This window comes from Hylobates moloch, unplaced genomic scaffold, assembly GCF_009828535.3.
Source record: "Hylobates moloch isolate HMO894 unplaced genomic scaffold, HMol_V3 SCAFFOLD_16, whole genome shotgun sequence".
Lineage (NCBI taxonomy): Eukaryota > Metazoa > Chordata > Mammalia > Primates > Hylobatidae > Hylobates > Hylobates moloch.
The window spans coordinates 12,252,101-12,272,845 of NW_026652291.1; the positions used below are offsets into that span (position 1 = coordinate 12,252,101).

Here is a 20,745-nt window from a genome sequence, read left to right on the forward strand (position 1 = left end):
ATTTGGAAATAGCCTATATTTTCAACAATAGGGAAAATGAAAGTAAGTTCTAGTTTGACTACTCAACAGAATAGTTTTCTAAAATGTTTAATTTTAATTAAGCATGTTTTTAAAACTTAGGTTATGTTAAAATGCATTTTATGTTTTTCTCATTTTAGTTGCCTTGCAAATTGTTAACTGCCTTGCAAATTGTTACCACTCACTGAAAATGGTTGTCACTATTTTGTGATCTTGAGCATGAGGGAAATGTTCTGAAAGAAGATTGCCCACTTTTTTACTTCCTTTGTAAATTAAAGGAATGCCACGACTAAATTAAAGGAATGCCATGACCTCTTGTAACATATTTCTGCAATAGCTGACTGTTGGGAATTATGTTTAGTTTTAGAATAAATGCACAAACTAAGAAAAAATTTCAGGCCTGTTAAGTAACTAGTTGGCATTATGTATATTGTAACATAAAGAACTGTCCCAGAAAATACGGTAATGTGAAAATGAAACATCTAATTTTTATTAGATGTTCAGCCATAAGAACTTTCCAGGGTCCATCCTGGGCAACATGGTAAAACCCCAACTCTACCAAAAACTAAAAGGAAAAATTTAGCCTGTTGTGGTGGCTTGCACCCTGATTTCTGCTACTCAGGAGACTGATTTAGGAGAATCACCTGAGCCTGGGAGGCAAAGGCTATACAGTGAGCCATGATTGTCCCACTGCACTCTAACCTGGGCGACAGAGTAAGAACCAGTCTTCAAAAAAAAAGCACTTTGGCCTTTTGAGGAACTGACAGTCTTTGAAAGTAGGAAATCATTATGAAGCTTTCTGAAGTAAATTTAACAGACCAAACAGTGTGTATACTCAATGAGTATACAATCAAGTTGCCTCAAAATGTTTCTCATTTTTAGACCAGGCATGGTGGCTTACGCCTGTAATCTCAGCACTTTGGGAGGCTGAAGCAGGAAGGTCACTTGAGTCCAGGAGTTCAAGACCAGCCTGGGCAACCTAGTGAGACCCTGTCTCTACAAAAAATAAAAATAAATTTAAAAAAAAAAAAAAAACTAGCCAGGCCTGGTGGTATGCTCTTATAGTCCCAGCTACGCAGGAGGCTTGAAGTGGGAGGTTGCTTGAGCCTGGGAGGTCAAGACTGCAATGAGCCATGATGGCACCACTGCACTCCAGCCCAGGCAACATTTTTCTGTTTTCTTCAAAAAAGGAAATTTGGTTTATTTCTAGGTCTCTTGAATTGGTTATCAATCTTTTTTTTTTTTTAAGACGGAGTTTCATTCTTGTCATCCAGGCTGGAGTGCCGCGGTGAGATCTCAGCTTACTGCAACCTCCACCTCCCGAGTTCAAGCAGTTCTCATGCCTCAGCCTCCCGAGCAGCTGGGATGATAGGCATCCGCCACCACATCCGGCTAATTTTTGCATGTTTAGTAGAGATGAGGTTTCACCTTGTTGGCCAGACTGGTCTTGAACTCCTGACCTCAGGTGATCTACCCACCTCAGCCTCCCAAAGTGCTGGGATTACAGGCATGAGTCACCACGCCCGGCCTTGATTATCAATCTTGAATACTTTGTATTTTGAGCACTTTGTTGGATTCGTTATTTAGCACGTGTATACATTGTTTTATTATAATATTGTGTGTAATTTATTTCTGATTAATTTTATATCCTTCCTTCACATTTCAAATACTTCTAATTAAAAGCAGACTTTTCAAAAGATGGTTGTGTCTTTTCAAAGATGCTCCTAAAAGAGTCTTTAAAAGTTAAAGATGTAGGGGAACTTTCTTTCACCACTAATATTAACATTTATAAAATAGAAATAAATTAATTCCCTTTTTATTTGATGGAAGTAATAATCTTCCTTCAAATGTGATTTAACAGAGGAAGGTTGACTGGTTTTTTTAATACTGAATGATTATTTCAGTCAGTGCTAGATGAGATGATGGTGGAACAAACAGATCTTGTGCGCTTGCGAATGGTTAGAATGTCCAATGTGCCAGACACGCTCTACATGGTCAATAATGCCGTGCCACAGTGTTGTCACATGATCAGCCACCAGCAGATCAGCAGCAACCAGTCAAGCCCTCCTTCAGTTGTAGCCAACGAAATTCCAGGTAAGGCAGTATATTGGGTGTTTATAATTAAATGAATAATTTATTATTTTTTTGAAATTGCTGATGTTGGAGCCTCTCTGTATATGCTAATTCTCTCCACATTTCAATACCCTTTATGCTTTGTTCTCCTTAAAGAATAAATACTTTTAAGCCAAAACTTTTGCTTTATATTTTATTTTGTATTACTAAGTGTATACCGTTTATGAGTTTACCCTTGAATTTCTCAGCCTTGGTCTTACTGACATTTGGGGCTGGATTATTCTGTTAATGGAGAGCTGTCCTGTGCTTTGTAGGGTGGTCAGCTGCATCCCTGGCCTGTACTCAATAAATGCTAGGAGCACATATATGCATGCATGCACACCGCTGTGCAAAACCTTTTGGAAACATTTTTATGTTTCTAGACATTGCCAGTTGTGCCCTGTGGGACAAAGTCACCCATTTTGAGAACCACTGGTTTAGAGGAATTCAGATTTTTTTTTATCACTATAGGGTATTTCTCAGGTTACAAGACCCTTTGGGAGGGTCAAATGCCCTATCATACCTTTAAGGCTATGGCCTTTCTAGTCTGTTATACCTTTGAGTCTGTGGCCTTCCAAAATGTGATCACTGTGGGTTTCCTAGAGATCCAGTTTCTCAAGCTCTGCTCTGTGAATTTTACTGTAGCACAGGTTTATGTCTTATGACTTTAGGGGAATTGGCTATCGATCAGGGTATAACTGTCATGTCCGAAAACATCTGAGCATCAGTAAATGTTGGCTTTAACCAAAGAAGTCTAAAAAAAGCAACAATGATCTGGTGGTCAGCAATGATCTAATGGTCATTAGCTCTTGCTAATTGCCATTGCAAGATTCAAAATAAAAACCAGCACACTATAGCAATGGAAATAGCACTATTTATTTCTGCTTATAAATGTCTATTGTAATTAAAGATGAATAAAAGACATAGTGACAGAACTTTTAATTGAATACATATATTTTATTCTGGGGCTAATGACTTTCTTCAGTTGTTACCTTATCAAATTTGGCCACTGCATATTTACTTGAAATATACATTAGTTAACAGCATGAAGAGAAATATTTCTTTAGCTGATTTATGCAGATTTTGAAGCTTTGCTAATTAGCCTGGCTTTTTAGGCTTGAATTAATGCAGTTGAAAATCAGCATAATTTAATCTTAGAACTCAATCTCAAAAGTCTAGACATTCTCAAGTAAGTACGCTCAGAAAAATACGGCTTGTCTCTCTATTGTTTAGCTAATGAGGTATGGTCCTGTTCTGGTATCATCCTGGGTTCTTCTCACTTCCTTGCACACCACATTCATGAAAGGATAGACAGCTTGTTGCAGAGGATTAGGGGGCTCATATCTTGGCTCTGTTACTTTGTATGACTTTGAACATGGTATTAATATTTTCTTTCCTGAACATTAATTTCCTCATCCATGAATTGGGGCTCATACCTCCTTTCTAGAATTGTGAGGATTTAATGAAGCATCATGAGTAATATGCACAGGAGTTTGCCTGGCACAAAGTAAGCACTCAGTAAATGCCAGTTCCTTTTATCCCTAAAAAATAATAATCACTGCTCTAGTCAGTTTCTCTCATAAATATTTATAGACTCCATCCCCTCTCTAGCCCTACAGCTACAGCCCTACTTCAGGTTTCTAACCAGTGTTCCCGCCTCTTATCTTACACAAAATTCTGTCTTTTACACCAGCTTGTCGGCCGGCATACTTTTTCCAGAAAGGGCCAGATAGTAAATACTTTAGGCTCTGTAGGTCATACAGTCTCTGTTGTCTCTATCTACTTAACTCCATACAACAGCCATAGACAGTACCTAAATGAATGGGTACAGTTACGTTCCAATAAAACTTTATTTACAAAGGCAGACAGCAAGCTTGATTTAGCCTACCAGTCACAGCATGCCTGCCCATTTTACATTAACATCAGAGTGCACTCGTTCACAGCTCTGATCCTGTCATCCTCCTGCAAAAGTGACTGCCTGTTGTGCACAGGATACAATTTAAATTCTTTATCCATGATCTGCCAGTAGGCATCTTTCTGCCTCCTCTCTTCACACTTTTCCTGCTTACAGCTCTGAACCCTAAGTTCTGCTGGCCATGCCAACCACTTCTGCCAGGCTGTCTCAGCATGTTTTACACATACCCAGTCCTTCTTCTCAGACAGCTTTCTTTTTTTTTTGCCCATCTGGTTTCCCTTCATTCTTCAAGAATCTGCTCTGTGTACACCTTGAAGCCTTTCTTGTCTGTCCCCCGTCTGGCTGGGTGCCCCTTCCAGTCCCTCAGTGTCCTTTGCATATTTCTCTCCAGGAACATTTATGACCCTATATTGTATTTGTTTACTTCTGGTTTAGTTCATATCACTAAGCCAGAAACTTGAGAAGAGGAATCGTGTGTTTCATTCTGTGCACCCTAATATCCAAGTCCAATCCCTGGTGCATAGTCAGGACTCAAAAAATTATTTGAATAATAGAATGAATATATTTAAAGACTTCTGAAATATCCTGAGATTCAGAAAAGAATACATGCAAGTAAAATTGTATTTGAACTGTAAACTAAAATAATACAACTCGGGCTGTTCAGTATGATCAAGAACCTTTTGGGCATAGTGAAATTTTAAAACCTTGAAAAATAATTAGAGATATGTAAATGAATATGTTCACAGGAAATTAAGATACTATCTAAAAAACTTACAAGATTCTGGTATGAAATACATGCTTTTTTCCCTTGGGCTCACGGGGTCATCTTTTGTGTAGCTCAGGAATTTTGCTTGCCCACTGTTTTTCTCCTTCCAGTTCCTCGTCTCCTCATTATGAAAGACATGGTCAGACGACTGCAGGAACTGCGGCACACGGAGCAGGTGCAGAGGGCCTATGCCCTGAACTGCGGGGAAGGTGCTACTGTCAGCTATGAAATTCAGATTCGAGTGCTAAGAGAGTTTGGTCTTGCAGATGCTGCTGCAGAGCTGTTGCAGGTAGGAAATGACATTAAACTGTTTAAAATAGGGAGCCTCAGTCACCAGATAGGCAGTATTGTAGACATCCTGACGAGTCCTTGGCTTATTTCCTTTTCTTCGTGTATGCTTTTTCACTGCCTTTGGTGTCTTTGATAACCTGCAAGTCCCTCCTGGTGAGAGGCAACGTCATGGAGTGGACTGAGCAGAGACCTAGAATGAGAACTGGGTTTAGATCCCAGCTCTGCTGCTTACTAGTTGGTTAACTTGGAATGAGTTACTTAACCACCCTGGACATCAACAGCTCTTTTACCTGTAACATAAATTGTTATGAAGATCCAGAATGCTATTGTACAGCAGCTTTATTTCTGGTATGTAGCAAGCATACAAGTGGGGACTGCTAAAAAATTCCACAGTGTGCATGCCCAAACAGAGATGGCATGGAAGTAGAAAATTCTGAACTTCCACTGTCCTCTCTTCCTTGTTTGGTCACTAGGTTTGAGGTTTGGTCTACTACCACACTTATACACCTTTCACATGCCCACTTTCGTTTCTGTTTTCCATCTTACAAGAAATTTCTTGCATGAGGGTTCAAACCCAAGCGTGAGAATCAAACAGTGCTTTCTTTTTTAACCTACCAGGAAAAAAGAAAAAACTCATTTCTAGTAATTATTAGATACAAAAGCAATAGCACTGGTTTTGCAATTAAGATAGAATTTGTAAACTAGTCTGATCACAGCCACTGAATAAGAGCCTTAAATAAAATTTAATTTCATCTGGTTAGATGATTCATTTTCTTGCTACAAACTCCAAACCCCTTTAATACATACCCTTTAAAAGGATAGGATGTGGCTGGGCACAGTGGCTCACGCCTGTAATCCCAACTCTTTGGGATGCCACGGTGGGCAGATCACTTGAGGTCAGGGGTTCGAGACCAGCCTGGCCAACATGGTGAAACCCTGTCTCTACTAAAAATGCAAATGTTAGCCAGGTGTGGTGGTGTGGGCCTGTAGTCCCAGCCTTGGGAGGCTGAGGCAAGAGAATCGCTTGAACCTGGGAGGCGGAGTTTGCTGTGAGCCAAGATTGCACCACTGTACTCCAGCCTGGGTGACAGAGCAAGACTCCGTCTCAAAAACAAACAAACAAAAAAGGATAGGCTGGAGACAATGGCTGTAATCCCAGCACTTTGGGAGGCCTAGGCAGGTGAATCACTTGAGCTCAAGAGTTTAAGACTAGCCTGGGCAATATGGCAAAACCCTACCTCTACAAAAAATATAATCAATTACCCAGGCATAGTGGTATGTGCCAGTAGCCCTGGTTCCTCAGAGGATTAGGTGGGAAGATCACTTGAGCCCAGAAGGTCAGGGCTGCAGTGAGCCATGATTGCACCACTGCACTCCAGCCTAGGTGACAGAATGAGACCCTGTCTCAAAAAAAGAATGAATGAATGAATGAATGAATGAATGAATGAATGAATGAATGAATAAACGTGGCATAGGGTTCTTCAGCAAGTCAGCAAACCATTTTTAGGTTCTTTTTCTTCTTTTTCCCCCTACTGTCCTAATTTTCTACTGAATATTTTTAGGTTCTTGTTTTAGGTTGTTGATTTTCATTTTTTCAGTTTTTCTCCTTAAAATATATAGTCTGGTTTTCTACTCATTTCTTTTCCCTTTGCCATTCTAAATTGTGTCTGAATTTGGTATCTTAAATTGCATGACATATTCTTTTTTAATGTTTACCAAAATATTGGTCAGACTTAGTCATGTATAATGGGTAACGAATAGTATTTTGTAGTTTTTATTTCAGACAGAGCAGGCATAGATGTTTTGTCAGAAAGTTTCCAGAACATCCTCAGTTGTAGTCCTTTCTCCCTTTGGCATTTAATGTTAATCTCTTAGCAAAGACATATTAGAGTTTGGTTTTATTACCAGTTTTTGCACTATCACATAATCTGAGATGAGTGACCTGCTTGTGGAGCATTCGATCAAGCAGCTTTCTTTCATGGCTGTGTCCTAGGCTGCACTCTGTGCCTTTGTACTATAACTAAGGTGATTTTTTTCTTGGGCTTCTGGCCTAGAAAAATATATTATGCTTTTTATTCTTGCTGACTGTGGTTTTCTTAAGTACCTCACTTAATTCTCTCAGCCCATAAATTTCCACTTATGAAATCTGCTAATATCCTTTTTTTTTAATCTTTCTTAGAATCCTCACAAATTCTTTCCTGATGAACGTTTTGGGGATGAAAGTCCACTCTTGACAATGAGACAGCCTGGGAGATGTCGCGTAAACAGTACCCCTCCTGCAGAAACCATGTTTACAGATCTGGACTCTTTTGTGGCCTTCCATCCACCCTTGCCCCCTCCACCACCTCCCTACCACCCCCCAGCTACCCCAATCCATAACCAACTCAAAGCAGGCTGGAAACAAAGACCTCCCAGTCAGCACCCTTCACGTTCATTTTCTTATCCCTGTAATCATTCGCTGTTCCACTCCAGAACAGCTCCTAAAGCTGGCCCTCCCCCAGTCTACTTGCCGAGTGTGAAAGCTGCACCGCCTGATTGTACCAGCACTGCAGGACTGGGCAGACAGACGGTGGCTGCTGCTGCCGCCACCACCACCTCAACAGCAACAGCAGCAGCAGCAGCAGCATCTGAGAAGCAAGTGGTAAGTCAACACTTCAGTAACTTGCTTCAAATTCGGTTTGTGGAGTATTAGAAGCAATTTTCTTGGCCCCAAGAGCCCCACTGGGACTCAGCAGTGCCCAGAAGTATTGCTGACAAGTGGAAGGCATAGACTTGAGGGGTATGGAAAAGAGGAAAAAACGCTAGTGTACTTGAATGAGAAAAGACAGGGGGAGAGAGACCAAGAGGTGTATATGGAGGAGTTGGGTATCTTCTTATCTTTATGTTCATTTGGCAGGATTAGGAAGGAATGGGGTTACTGAGCAACATAAAGGAATATAGCAGTTTCATCTTCTGTTCAAGCACAGGTCTACAATTTGTCCCTAACTTCTACTATTCTGTAAAATCCACTATTCTACCACATGCTTTAATGGGACAAGAAGCAAAAGCTACTTACAGCTAAGTACAGAAATAATGTGGAATTATCAGGAATAATGTGGAAAAAACTCCCCATTCAGAAGATGAGCAGAAAACGAGGCCTCAGGGCCTCAGACATGCCTCTGCCTCTGAAGCTCATCAGCAGAGCCCCCACTTCCCTTAGAATCACAGTAGCCAGGGCTAGTAGGTAGTAAATTGATAGAGGATTCCTTGCTTGATTTTGCACTGTATTAGAGATTTTATATAATATACTTAAGAAAGAGTGATTTTTTTTTGTTGGTTTTTTTTTTTGGCCAGGTGCCATGACTCACACCTGTAATCCCAACACTTTAGGAGGCTGAAGTGGGAGGATCACTTGAGCCCAGAAATTCAAAACCAGCCTAGGAAACATAGTGAGACCCTAACTCTACCAAATAAACAAACAAATTAGCTAAGTGTGGTAGCACATGTCTGCCGTCCCAACTACTCATGGGGCTGAAGTGGGACAATCACTTGAGCCTGGGAGGTTGTTGAGGCTGCAGTGAGCTGTGATTAAACCACTGCCCTGCAGCCTGGATGACAGAGGGAGATTGTCTCAAAAAAAAAAGATTTTTAAGTCTTCCTACTCAGTCACATGCTATCAGTAGCAAGTTAGAAGAAAAAGATTCACCTATCAGTTCAGGGAAGCTTCATTAAAATATGACTTATTGGAAGCTTCTGTCAAATTATGATCCTTTCTCTTCTTTTTAACATAACCTCAAGATTTTATTTATTTATTCATTTATTTATTTATTTATGTATTTATTTTAGAGACAGAGTCTCACTCTGTTGCCCAGGCTGGAGTGCAGTGGTGCAATCTTGGCTCTTTGCAATCTCTGCCTCCCAGGTTCAAGCAATCCTCCTGCCTCAGCCTCCTGAGTAGCTGGGATTACAGGCACGCACCACCACACCCGGCTAATTTTTGTATTTTTAGTAGAGACGGGGTTTCACTGTGTTGGTCAGGCTGGTCTTGAACTCCTGACCTCGTGATCCACCCGCCTCAGCCTCCCAAAATGCTGGGATTACAGGCGTGGGCCACTGCGCCTGGCCAACCTCAAGATTTTATTATCTTTACCGTGAAACAAAAGATGATGCTTACAACTGGATCAATTGTCCCTTTCTCTTCTTATCTTCTCCGGGTTCAACATGCTTGCATCTCTTAATAGCCAGAATCCTCTTAGATCTGCATTTGAGCTCAGCGCACTCAAGCTTCAGCACAATCTTTGTAGTTTTAGCCTTTTTCGGGAAAATCAGCCTAGTCTTCCCACCATAGTCACTCTGCTTCCTGTCATGCTGCTTTCCCTGGGCATACAGAGAATCCTTGCCCTTCCTCTACTGTGTCACTTTGTGGGATTGGTGTGTGCCACACTGTGACAGAAAGTCCGATCGTTTTTAGGAAGGTTCACCATGTTTGCAGGAGCACTGTTAGCACAGAAAGCCTTTCTCGCCTTCTTAGACCTCTCTACCTCCCCTCCCTGCTTCCCCCACCCCAGGATGGTGAAGGTTGGTCATGTTTGATAAACCAGATTCCCATTCTGTTGGCCCAGGCCCTCAGTTCTACAATTACAAAAGTTCTACTACTTCATATTTTAAATAAAACTCCCTTTAAAGGTAATTTATTTGTATGTTCATTGCAGTCTTGACTATAATAATGAAAAATGGTAAACAACCTAAATGTCCAATAGTAGCAGAATGATTAAGTAATGATTCATTGATGCAGTAGAACATTACATAATAATTTAAAATGGTGATCTCAAAGATTTAGTGACAGATTATATATGTACTAAATTTCATTAAAATTATATGCAAAGGAGAAAAGCATAAAAAGAAAGACCTCGACCGGGCGCGGTGGCTCATGCTTGTAATCCCAGCACTTTGGGAGGCCGAGGCGGGTGAATCACGAGGTCAGGAGATCGAGACCACGGTGAAACCCCGTCTCTCTAAAAATATAAAAAATTAGCCGGGCGTGGTGGCGGGCGCCTGTAGTCCCAGCTACTCGGAGAGGCTGAGGCAGGAGAATGGCATGAACTGGGGAGGTGGAGCTTGCAGTGAGCCGAGATTACGCCACTGCACTCCAGCCTGGGCAACAGAGCGAGACTCTGTCTCAAAAAAAAAAAAAAAAAAAAAAAAGGACCTCAAAATACTAACACTGGTATCTCTATTCAAAAGGTTGGAGTGATTTTTTTGCCTTTATAGCTTTCTATATTTTTGTAATTCTTAAAAATTCAGCCAGGAGCGGTGGCTCACGCCTATAATCCCAGCACTTTAGGAGGCCGAGGCGAGCGGATCACGAGGTCAGGAGATCGAGACCATCCTGGCTAACACGTTGAAACCCTATCTCCACTAAAAATACAAAAAATTAGCTGGGCGTGGTGGCGGGCACCTGTAATCCCAGCTAGTCAGGAGGCTGAGGCAGGAGAATCACTTGAACCCAGGAGGCAGAGGTTACAGTAAGCTGAGATCGCACCACTGCACTTCAGCCCAGGCAACAGAGCGAGACTCTGTCTCAAAAAAAAAAAAAAATCAGCATGTGTTACTTGTATAATTGGGAAACAAAATCAGTGAACATCATGTCTACAGAGGATGGGTCCTTTTTTTAACCCTCCCACCATTTTTGTCTCTGTCTGCAGCGAACACAACCTGTGCTGAATGATCTGATGCCAGACATCGCGGTGGGTGTGTCCACACTGTCACTCAAGGACAGGAGGCTTCCAGAGCTTGCTGTAGACACAGAATTAAGCCAGTCGGTTTCTGAAGCAGGACCAGGGCCTCCCCAGCATCTGTCGTGTATTCCACAGAGACATACACACACTTCTCGGAAAAAACACACACTAGAGCAAAAAACAGACACCAGAGAAAATCCACAGGAATATCCGGATTTCTATGACTTCTCAAATGCTGCTTGCAGACCTTCTACTCCTGCTCCCAGCAGACGCACCCCTTCCCCTTCGCAAGGTGGATATTTTGGTCCCGATTTGTACAGCCACAGTAAGGCATCACCAAGTGGCTTAAAGTCAGCCTACCTACCTGGTCAGACGTCTCCTAAAAAACAGGAAGAAGCTAGGAGAGAATATCCACTTTCCCCTGACGGGCATCTACACAGACAAAAGAATGAGCCGATAAACCTGGACATCGTTGAGCAACCTCCCCAGCGGTCAGACTTTCCTTTGGCAGCCCCAGAAAATGCTAATACCAGTCCAGGCCATGTCAGGGGACGAACTGCAGTAGAAACTGATTTGACTTTTGGGCTGACTCCTAACAGACCTTCACTTTCTGCATGTAGCTCTGAAGCTCCCGAAGAGAGATCCAGTAGAAGACTGGCAGACAGTGAGTCCCTGGGCCATGGAGCTCAGAGAAATACGGATTTGGAAAGGGAAGATTCAGTAAGCAGAGGAAGGAGGTCACCAAGCAAGCCAGACTTCCTCTACAAAAAGTCTGCCCTCTGAGAGCAACCTCCAAGTCGTCTGTGCCTGAGATGTGAAACATCCCATTTTATGATGTAACCCAACAACTTACAGACCAGTTTATCAATGCCAGCTGATAACTCGGTTTCACATGATTTTGTTCTAGTTTTTGTGTATATGTGTGTTTATTAGACATGGCATGCTAAGAAGGTTGGTTTTTTTTTTAAATGTTGCATCTGTCTAATTTCTGTTTGAACAGTTATGTCGGGAAGCATTTTTTAAGAACAAGCAGGCTGGCACTTTTTATTTCTCTTTACAAACGATGGAATTTTTTTGCACTTGTACATTTATTTTCTCTGTATTGATTTTATATCAGTATGTTAAACTTTATTGCCACATTTAAAGGACTGTATTTTCATACTTTTTTGCATTTTACCTTTCATCTACCAATCCATGTGCATTGGATTGCACACTAAGATGTATTTTCTTACGAAATAGTTCTGTGTTTATTTTTTAATTATAGAAATTCCAAAGAACAGCACATCAGAATGCTCCTCTCTTTTCAGTAATTGTTTTAGTTCAGAGATCTTCCCGCTCAGCCTCCATAAATCTAATGTCATTTTTTTTTTAAATAAGTCCTAGGAGCTGGGCTTCATTCCTCCAGCGGGAGTCCGGTCAGGGTCCTGAAGTTTGCTGGTTCAGGAAAGAACAGGAAGGAGAAAAGCCTTCTGTGCCCAGGCTAAAGCTGTTACATTTCCACAGTGTGGATGCAGTCAGAATCCCTGCACATTCTGGTCATAAGGATTAGAGTCACCAGATGAGGCTCTAAACAGATCGCATCCCTTGGAATTAGAAAGCAGTGGAGACCGGGCACAGTGACTCACACCTGTGATCGGCACTTTGGAAGGCCGAGGCGGGCGGATCACTGAAACTCAGGAGTTCAAGACCAGCCTGGGCAACATGGCAAAACCCCATTTCTATAAAAAATACAAAAAAAAAAAAAAGAAAAATTGAGCCGGGCGTGGTGGTGCGCGCCTGTAGTCCCAGCTACTTGGGAGGCTGAGGTGGGAGGATCGCTTGAGCCTGGGAGGTTGAGACTGCAGTGAGCCAAGATTGCACCACTGTGCTCCCACCTGGGCAACAGTGAGACCCTGTCTCAAAAAAAAAAAAAAAAAAAAAGGCAGTGGAAATAGAGAAGTAACTTAAAGGTCACACTGACGGAATTTCTGGTTCTGAGCATCAACTCTCCAGCTGCGATGGGGGAACTGACTGCTTGCTGCCTTTAACTGTCTTGCTCTCTATGGGAAAAAAACAAAAGGGCTTCAGTCTCATGGATGTTATTTGGTGTTTGTAAACGTACATTTTCTTTTAAACAATTTTCAAAGTATGTCTAAATTTTGGTGTTGTGTAATGCATAATGCTTTCTCACCAACAGAAAAAAGGAAAAAAATTGTTTTCAGTTAAACACTACATGTCCTACTTGAACTCCACTGGGACGCTGGTTTGGCATTTACTAAACCACTGAGCACGTGGGGTCTTTTAGGATCCTCTCCCTTGGAAGGGCAATGTGTGAGCTAAGGACTGTTTTTTTTCTTACTCTCCAATGTAAATATATGAGTATTTGAGTTTTTAAATCACTTCAACATTATTTGAGCATTTACTTTGTATTTTTACAAACACATAAACACACAGCCGTAGCACTTAGAAGAAAAGAGGCTTTCTAAGCATTCCTTCCTCTGCAGGATATTTGGGATCCTCTTTTCTATGTATGTATATATATAAAAAACTATGAATCACTCACACTCACTCGAAAACTATGCAGGGCTAGGGAGCCTTTACGAGCTACCGGATAAATGAATTACATGCACTTTGAAGTACATAGGTTTTCTACTGGGTGTCAACAACTCTGATTTCTCCCAAAACTATAGTTTCTCTACGGTCTTTTCCTCCTTTACCCTGTGGATATACACTCAGGAATAATCTGACATTTTAGAAAACCCGAACAGTAGATAGTCTCCACGATGGGAAACATGTCGTGTGTCTGCACGCACCGGCAAACTGCCGCCCCTCGTTCTGCTGCCTGACTGGTTAGCTGCTGTGCGGGTGCGCTCGGTGATGCTGGTGGTGGTGCAAGCTCCCGAGCTCCCAGAGTTAACACTAATCTGCAGGTCGGCTGTGCGTCGCATTCGTGGCTCCTTTTTTAAAGAGAAAAACGTAGGCCTCTGTTCTCATTTGTAAGAAGTTTGACTCATAATAGAAGACGGTGTGTTTTGAAGCCCAGTCTCTGTCTGTCTGCAGAAACAAAAGCGAATGCTGTCGTGTTCCTTGATGTGTGTTTCTACCACATATGTATGTTGACATGTTCATGTACTGCGCCAGTACTGCAAGTAAGACTCAACAGACCTAATCTGGATGGGGAGAAAAACTCATCCCTGACCCTTTCCCCCTTCAAATGTTAGACCAGAGTTGTTGATCCCACACATTCATTTTTCTGAAAATTCATGAACTGTTCTCTCATATCCCTGAAATATAATTATAAAAGTAAGTGGCCACTATTCCTAAGATTATTTAGTTTATAAAGTTTGCTTTTAATCATACAGTAGCTTACCTGGCTAAAACTTTGTGTATAAAGGGAAAACTTGCTTTAATCTGTGGGACTGCGGACTGATGTGACTTGCAGAAGGTAAACAGGCGTGGGTTTTGTCTGCGTTAGGTTAGGTGTTAGTGGACTTTTAATGTATCTTGTGAAGCATGGTTACTAGGGTAGGCTGAAGAGCTACGTGCCTCTGGCTTTTGAACCCATCTATTAAATCTTTTTTAATGCTGTACTAAGATAAATGTGAAGTCTGAGTAAGGTTGCTCTCAGAAAAAAAAGCATATATATGTATCAAATAAAATTTAGGCCATGGGAACTGGCATTTTACTTGGTATAGGAATTTAATGAGAACCAAATCACAAAAATACCAGATCTCCTTTTGAGATCGTGGACAATCAGGCCGTTTGGACAATCACCACTTCCAGTGCCCGCTGTGCGTTGAGGTTAGAGAACTACCGTTTACATGCTAGAGCCGAGAGGATGTTCAAGTTTCTTAAAGATGCTGTTGGTCTTTTTTCTTATGTTATTGTTTTAGTTTTGTGATTTTGATAAATAATTTAAGTTCAGAGTCACCCGTGGCTCCTAAGGAAAAAAACAGCAGCATGAAAGGCAAAAAGTATTTGAAACATAGTTGTTGAAGTTTTCCACACCCGTTCTCACATGTCCCCTTTAGCTTTATTTTCTGGGAACATGTCCCTAGACCTCAGCTAGCCTGACACTGCAATAACCCGTCAGGCTTTCAGGCTTTTCAGTGAATTCTTGACATTTAAGTCTTCTTATAGAATTCTTTATGAAGCCTTAACTAATTCTTGGTTTTGCTTCCTCAGAAACTTATTATACCTGCCATCTTTCATTGGATTTTTGTTTTGGTTTGTTGTTGCCATTCTAGCAATGAGCTTAGTCCTTGTACATCTGCATTAAGGTGCCGATGCAGAAGGCAAATTGGAAACGCGCCAGTGGCAGTGGGGCTCAAAGCCGACCTGCATGCATCATTTGCTAGAGTTGAAAGGATTGACACTTCTCAGTAACTACCCGGCAAAATATATATTTTCATAATGTTGAATTTGCCTTTTAGGAAAACAATGTTTCATGAAACACTTGTAAGATACTTATTTTGAAATTAATTGTAAGGCATTCCTATTTTTAGGACTGAATTCAAAGGGAAATGCTTCTTTGACTTTTTTTCATTGTTCAGTTGACTTTCAGCTTTCTGGAGTGACTCTTAAAGCAGCAGTGATGGGTGCTATTCCTGGTTCTGTGGTGGTTTACTTTGCCTACTAAGTGGTTTACTTTCAAACCTCATTACAGATAATCTTACTAAAAGACTTAACATGCACACTGCTAAAAGGCGTTTTACTGTTTTCCATTAACGCTGTTGTATGAACGATATTTGGTGACATGTTGTCTTTTTGTCCTGTAGATTGTCATATCTGTTAGGTAGTTATCCTTTTGGCAAGTCTTTTGATTTTTTTTTTCCTCTAGAAAATCCTCAGACTGTCAATCTTCCATATTTTGAATATTATAATGCTGTGGCCGTTTCTATAGAAAGATTACTTGCACGTGTGTGTCTTGAAAATAACCTCTTGTATTTGTGTGTTTATGTGAGTTCTGTCTAAGAGGTCAGATAAGCTCTGGAAGCTTCATTATCTGTACCTACACGTAACTGTGTATCTGGGTTACATGGGCAGGCGGTACCAAGTCCTGCTCTTCAATGGGGTGGCTGAGAGATAAAGGTTCCTGAACTCTCCTTGCTGTGTATGCACCACATCTGTACTTCAGAGAGGTGGAAAATCATCTACAACACTGCATTTCTTGTGGTTGTGCTGTTACTGGTATAAAGTCAAGTGCCTTCAATGCTAAAGGCTCAGAAATTTTTCTTAAACTGATTTCATGTCCTATGCAAGTGTTTTCTACAACCTGCATAACCAGTACTTTGTAAAACTTGTTTACGCTTCGATTGTACATAGTGATTTTTAAAGAAATATATAGTATTTTTATTTAGGTACCTCCAAACTTGAATTCGTCTGTGTGAAGCATTGTAAAATGATACATTTCTCTTTTGAGTACCATTACAGTTGTACAGAGGTTTTCACTGCTTCTATTTTTCTACTGTTACTGATAAGCATGTAACACTGACTTTATCCTACATATAGTTGGCATTTCAAATAAATGGCTTGTATAGAATCTGCTGAGTTGGATACAGTCTGTTTTAGCAGTGGAGCATATAGTCTTTGCACCCCTGGAGGGTAGAATTGGGAGGTTTTCTAGGTTGATGTTCTCTGTTTCTAGGATTTCAATCATTCAGAGGCATTTTATCATCATCATCATCATCGTTTTCTTGGAAATCACACATTTTATTCTGAATCATCAGGTTCATTATTTTCTATTATTTCATTGAGACATTTCTGAGACATTTTATTTTACAAATTTGAGCGGAAAGTTCCTCTCACAGGGGTCTTCAGGATTGCAGGAAGCTCAGCATGGCACCCACGTGAACCAGGCACCTGGGGCTTGTGTCCTGCTCTTCAGGGTGCTTCGAGGGTCAGAGATCTGGCCTAGATTCTGAGCTTTGCTTTTGCTTTCACATCCAGGCTCAGTAATATTTTCCAATTTCAAAAGGAAATGAGATCATGATCTAGAGTCTAGGATTCTGAGAAAAAAAAAAAAAAAAAAAACATGCAAAATGGAAAGTTTTCTAATTTCCATTTTTTAAAATTGCTAGAAAAGAGCTCTTATTTTATTTTTTATTTTTCAGACAATGTCTTGCTCTGTCACCCAGGCTGGAGTGCAGTGGTGTGATCACGGTTCACTACAGCCTCAATTTCCCAGGCTCAAATGATCCTCCACCTCAGCCTCCTGAGTAGCTGGGGCTACAGTCAGTGTTACACCACTACGCCTGGCTAATTTTTAAAATTTTTTGTAGAGACGGGCGGCGGGGGGCGTCTCACTACGTTGCCTAGGATGGTCTCAAACTCCAGGGCTCGTTATGCTTCCCCCCTCAGCCTCTGTAAGTGTTGGGATTACAGGCAGGAGCCACTGCAACCAGCGAGCTCTTTAAAATGTTTTTTATCATTTCAGTGCTAAATTCTGTCCTAGCATCTCACTCTTCATGCCTCACTAACAAGTTATTGCTTTATAGTTTGTAACCATCTTAGGTTTAACAGAAGGGTATAAAGATAAAATCTAAGGTTTCTGTGGGTGAGCTTCTTAAATCTAAACAAGAAAATTGAATAAATCAACGTTCATTTCTGTACTTGTGGATTATTCCTGGAAAAATGAACTCGGGCTAGCTTCCCAAGCCACTTTAGGCTTTACCTCTCCTCAATCCGTTAGGGAATATTTCTTGAGTCCACTCCTCCCGGAGTCTGGGAATATGGAGCAGCAGACCAAACAGACAGGATCCCCAGTCTCAGAAACTCACCTCTAGCTGGAAATGACTTTTGTCCTAAAAACAAAACAAGGCCAGGTGCGGTGGCTCGAGCCTGTAATCCCAGCACTTTGGGAGGCTGAGGCAGGTGGATCATGAGGTCAGGAGATTGAGACCAACATGGTGAAACCCCATCTCTACTAAAAATAGAAAAATTAGCTGGGCGTGGTGGTGCGTGCCTGTAGTCCCAGCTACTCGGGAGGCTGAGGCAGGAGAATCGCTTGCACCTGGGAGGCGTAGGTTGCAGTGAGCCAAGATCACGCCATTGCACTCCAGCCTGGCAACAGAGCGAGACTCCATCTCAAAACAAACAAAAAATACAGGGCAATTATCACAGCTAAGGGGAAGACCAGCTTGAAATGGACCAGGAATGAATGAACAGGAGGAGAAATGCTGGAAGCAGCACTAAACACTTAATGTAATTTTTTCTAATCCCTCATTGAGTTAGGAACTCTTTGATCCTCTGTGAATTAAGTACTATTATTTGTGCCATTTTACAAAAGACAAAAACAAGCCCGGAGATACTGAGCACCTTGTCCAAGGTCACACAGCTAGAAAGTTGGCAGAACGTGGGGTCAGACCCGGACAGCCTGACTCCAGAACCCGAGTCCTCAGCCATTGTGTTGTTCTGCGCACCAGGAAGTCCGGTGGTCCCGGCAGGGGGGGAATCTAATGTGCAAAAGGTGGAAGCAGGTTCAAGGATGGCAATCATTTGTTCATCCAGTCCGTTTTTCCGAACATCGCTGGATGCTGAGACAGCAGAGTCGTGAACAACACAGTCACAGACCCACTCAAAACATTTTTGAGTTTCCAAGAAGAAAAGACATTGAAGAACTACACAGGTAAGGCTCCATGTCTAACTGGTCCCGGGGTGGGAAGGCTTCGTGTGGGAGTGACCTGAAGGTGCAGGTGAAGGAAGAGAAGGAGCAACCGGGCGAGGAGTGGGGAGGGAGGGCTCCATGGAGAGACTGAGCCTGGACAGAGCGCAGGGGAGTGAGAGGGGGTATGGGACCCTCCTAGGGCAGGGTGAGGCTTCTGAAGTTGGCTATAATGGCAACTCAAAAGCTACTAGGGCATCGTATGCTGGGGCGTGGTTCACCAGATTTGCATGTTCCAAATCACTCTGGCTATTGTATGGGAAGTGGTTGAAAAGAAGCAGGAGTAGATTGAGGGGTCCAGACAGGAGGCTGGCGTAGCCGTCCAGAGGAGAGCTGCAAGCAGCCAACAAAGAGAACAGATTCGGAATCTGCTGACGGTGCTGTGTCTGCATGACTAGGTGCTTGCTCACTGTGGGAAAGGAGGGGGAGCCAGATCTGGGGGGAAGATGGCGTTAGTGTTGGTCATGGTGACTTGGGAATGATTGCCAGGCAGCCAACTACTAGGTGGCAACTAGGTGTCAGCTGGGAGTCAGAGGAAAGGATTCTAGCTGGAGGCTGTGTGGGGGTTGTCCACGTATATGGGTGGCACTTACAGCCTTGGGAATAGATGGCGTGATTAGGGGAAAGGTTTAAAGGAAGATGAAAGAGGGCTTGGATGATGAACTTGGGAGACTCCAAACTTCCCAAGCCAGCTGGAGGGAGTTGCTGGCCAAAGGCAGCCTAGCAGACAGAAAGAAAACCAGCAGTGTGCTGCACAGAAGACTAGGTAGGCTAGGACAACTTGAGAAAAGAGGGAATGTGATCTTTAGAATAAATGAAGTGAAAGAAGCAGTATACAAAATAATGCATCCATACGCTCCCATTTGGAGAGAAGACAAAAAAAAAGGAATGAATGCAAATACATACATAAACATTCAGGCACGGTGGCTCATGCCTGTAATCCCAGCACTTTGGGAGGCCAAGGCAGGTGGATCATTTGAAGTCAGGAGTTCGAGACCAGCCTGGCCAACATGGCAAAAACCCATCTCTATAAAAATACAAAAATTAGCCGGGTGTGGTGGCAGGGGCCTGTGATCCCAGCTACTCCGGAGGCTGAGGCACAAGAATCACTTGAACCTAGGAGGCAGAGATTGCAGTGAGCCAAGATTGCACCACTGCACTCCAGCCTGGGTAATAGAGAGAGACTCAGTCTCAAAAAAAAAAAAAAAAAAAATCTGCAAGAATGTGCACAGGACTCCCTCTTGAGAGGGGCATTGACAATACATGCAACTGCCAATTAATGGCATCCTTTTTGTTCTGGTTGAGTGTTTAAATGATACGCAGGTATTACTTTTTCAAGTTAATTAAAGGTAAGAGATTAAAGCTGAATTTTACTGCTATCCAAAAGTTAACCCTGTGGCTGCTGTTCCGAGGTTTTGGAAGATCAGGCCCCTAAGGCGAGTTGGGTCAGCCTCAAGGTGAAGGTGTTTGGAAGAGCAGTTTGGTGGCAGCTGGAGAGAGAAGCCAGGTGGGGCAAGTGTGAGCCTGAGTGGGAGGTGATCTGTGTAGACAGCCTTTTTGAGTAGCTTAGTGGTGGAGAGGAGGGAAACTGAAGGCGTTTGAGGAGTGAGGAGACCCGACCGAGCTGTCCCTGGAAGCTGGGTGGGGTCATCATTACTGTCATCTTGTGGGCCAGTCATGAGAGACCTTGTCACATACATAGGCTTCCCTCGTCCCCTGGGAAGCTGGTTGACTTATCAACAGCAGAAGGAGGTCAGCTCTGCATCATTTGTTCTTTTTTTTTTTTTTTTTTTTTTTTGTACTTTAAGTTCTGGGTTACATGTGCAGAACGTATAGGTTTGTTACATAGGTGTACACGTGCCATGGTGGTTTGCTGCACCCATCAACCCGTCACCTACATTAGGTATTTCTCCTAATGCTATCCTTCCCCTAACACCCACCCTCTGACGGGCCCCCGTGTGTGATGTTCCCCTTCCTGTGTCCATGTGTTCTCATTGTTCGACTCCCACTTATGAGCGACAACATGCAGTGTTTGGTTTTCTGTTTCTGTGTAAGTTTGCTGAGAATGATGGTTTCTAGCTTCATCCATGTCCCTGCAACGAACATGAACTCATCCTTTTTATGGCTGCATGGTATTCCATGGTGTACATGTGCCACATTTTCTCTATCCAGTCTACTGTTGATGGGCATTTGGGTTGCATCATTTGTTCTTAAGGACTCCTCACTTCCTACTTGCAGCTCCTCTCTCCAGGGGTTCAGAAATCATTCCACAGTAGCTGCTAGT

General features: G+C 42.3%; 1 protein-coding gene across 1 annotated transcript in view; it reads left to right on the forward strand.

Annotated features, from left to right (window-relative positions):
- BTBD7 (BTB domain containing 7) overlaps nt 1-16,340 on the forward strand; it is a 101,694-nt gene extending 85,354 nt beyond the window's left edge. Inside the window, exons 8-11 of the mRNA XM_032180384.2 lie at nt 1,923-2,112; nt 4,922-5,100; nt 7,282-7,743; nt 10,787-16,340. Of these exons, the coding sequence (XP_032036275.1) occupies nt 1,923-2,112; nt 4,922-5,100; nt 7,282-7,743; nt 10,787-11,602 (1,647 nt within the window). The 3' untranslated portion in view covers nt 11,603-16,340. The remainder of the gene's footprint in view (nt 1-1,922; nt 2,113-4,921; nt 5,101-7,281; nt 7,744-10,786) is intronic.
- Nucleotides 16,341-20,745: the final 4,405 nt, after the last annotated feature.